Source organism: Morone saxatilis, unplaced genomic scaffold (genome assembly GCF_004916995.1).
Source record: "Morone saxatilis isolate NCDOM2014 unplaced genomic scaffold, NCSU_SB_2.0 Contig403, whole genome shotgun sequence".
Classification (NCBI taxonomy): Eukaryota; Metazoa; Chordata; class Actinopteri; family Moronidae; genus Morone; species Morone saxatilis.
In genome coordinates, this window is record NW_023339989.1 from 255 (window position 1) to 2319 (window position 2065).

General features: G+C 42.9%; 1 protein-coding gene across 1 annotated transcript; it reads right to left on the reverse strand.

Moving 5' to 3' along the window:
* Positions 1 to 924: 924 nt before the first annotated feature.
* LOC118338599 (heat shock factor protein 2-like) lies at positions 925 to 1811 on the reverse strand (the record flags this gene model as incomplete). Its single annotated transcript, XM_035675877.1, is given in 1 exon segment — positions 925 to 1811. A coding segment is annotated over 1 exon segment (332 nt), but the record flags the coding sequence as incomplete, so codon positions are not given.
* Positions 1812 to 2065: the final 254 nt, after the last annotated feature.

The window sequence follows — 2065 nt, forward strand, 5'->3', positions numbered from 1 at the left end:
GAGGTGTTGAAGATGTCAGTGAACACTGGAGACAGCTGGTCAGCACAACAGAGGAAGAACAATGATTTGAAGCACTACCCTCCTATTAAAGCTGTTATTCTAACTCAATCAGCTTGACAGATTGATCTCCAGCCTTGTCCTCATCAACACCCACACCTGTGTTAACGGAGGAATCACTGACATGATGTCAGCTGGTCCTTTTGTGGCAGGGCTGAAATGCAGTGGAAATGTTATTTTTTGGAATTAAGTAAATTTTCATGGCAAAGCAATTAATTGCAATTCATCTGATCACTCTTCATAACATCCTCACACATACCTCAGACCACAGTTTTCAACAGATAGCTGCAGGTGGAATGAAGGATAAAGATATGTGAAGATTCAAATCACATGCAGCTGTATCAAGGCACAAGGACAGGGTGCAGGGGAAGACTTTGGAATTAAGGATGCACCATCCTGTTTAAGATCTACAGATTAATCATGAGATAACACTGTGACAACGCTTTAGAGGTACGTCATCAGTCAGTAGTATGATTACTATAAATAGCCACAGCCGTGTTTTAACAGCAGCTGTGCTGCTGCTGTTGGACGTCACTCATACAACGCAATCAGTTAAATTGCATTTTTTCTTATTTACCATTGTTCTCATTGAAAGACTTGATGAGTGGCGGAGCAGGGATGTAGATATGTAAACGGCTATTTAGGGTAGGGATAGACTTTCCGATAACTGCTATTTAAGATAATAGGGGCTATCCTGTAGGACGTGGCTACCTTGTGACAAGTCATTCTCAGTGAGTCTGTCCAGTGCATTGCCTGTTTCTCGCCTAAACAAACATATTTTAGTGTACTGTTTAGTTGTAATAAAGGTTTTGGGAAGGTGGTGAAAAAGTTTCTGATGAAAAGAATGCACAACACAACTATTGCTATAGTTTGTCACATTGCTTGTTTTTCTTTTATTTCTATTTGGGATAATAATGTTTTGGTACTACAGTTCCCATCATGCTTTGGGTTATGTAAACAGGAACTATAATGCTGCCAGAAAGTCCAGATGTAACCATGGGATGTACAGATGTCTGCTGGATTACTGTTGATGTAGAAGAGAAAGATGTGAAGACATGATCAGCCTCTATTTAGGATTTCTGAGAGCTTTATCGATGTTTACCAATAATGGACAGATACAGACATACTGTGTGTATAGTATGTGTAGGATGTGTGTGAATGCTAAACTATTATTATTACTACTACATATGACAAGGATGTGGCTTATTTCTGTAACTCTTCAACGTAAAAGTCTTACATATAAAAATGTGTACGTGGTAAAACACCAGCCTGGAACTTTCTTCTCAACAAACACATCAGGCCAGAGAGGTGAGGGAATATTAACACACAAGGTCAGTACAGTCTGGAGGATGGAGGGATGTAGTCTGTGGTGAACCAACATCAGTGTGAGTGGCATCACTGTCACACCAGTTCCATTCCTGCTCATATTCCATCAAGCTGGGTGGAGTCGGCCTCCAGTCCAGCGGGTGTCAGTTCACACAGGTAGAATAGTGTCTCTTCGCTGGCCTCCGCCTCTGTCAGAGGCTCCAGGCGGATCAGGGAGCTGTGAGCTGCCTGCTTTGACTCCAGGTCGGTGTCCAGCAGCTCTGAGACTGGCTCAGCCTCCAAAGAGGCACCAGAGCTGGAAGAAGGCTGGAGGTGGGTGTTGGAGGAGCTGGGGCTGCTACCGGTGACAAAATCCACCTCTGGAGTAGGGGTGCAGCCATCGAGGAAGGCCAGCAAGGGACATGTTGTGTACTGGATCAACTGCTTATCTGAAAACGACACAGGGGAATCCAGAAAAAATGAAATAAATAAAAAACTAGCTGTATAATGTCCAATCCAATACAGAAAATAACCTCAATAATCTTTCCTCAGACCAACAGACAGAGACAGTCAGAGAGAGACAGAGAGAGACAGAAGGCCAGAGAGAAAGGTGCACAGCAACAACAGTAGCAACAACTACACTAATAGTAGTGACTGATGATGATGAACATGAAGAAGATGATGATGACGACAACAACAACGA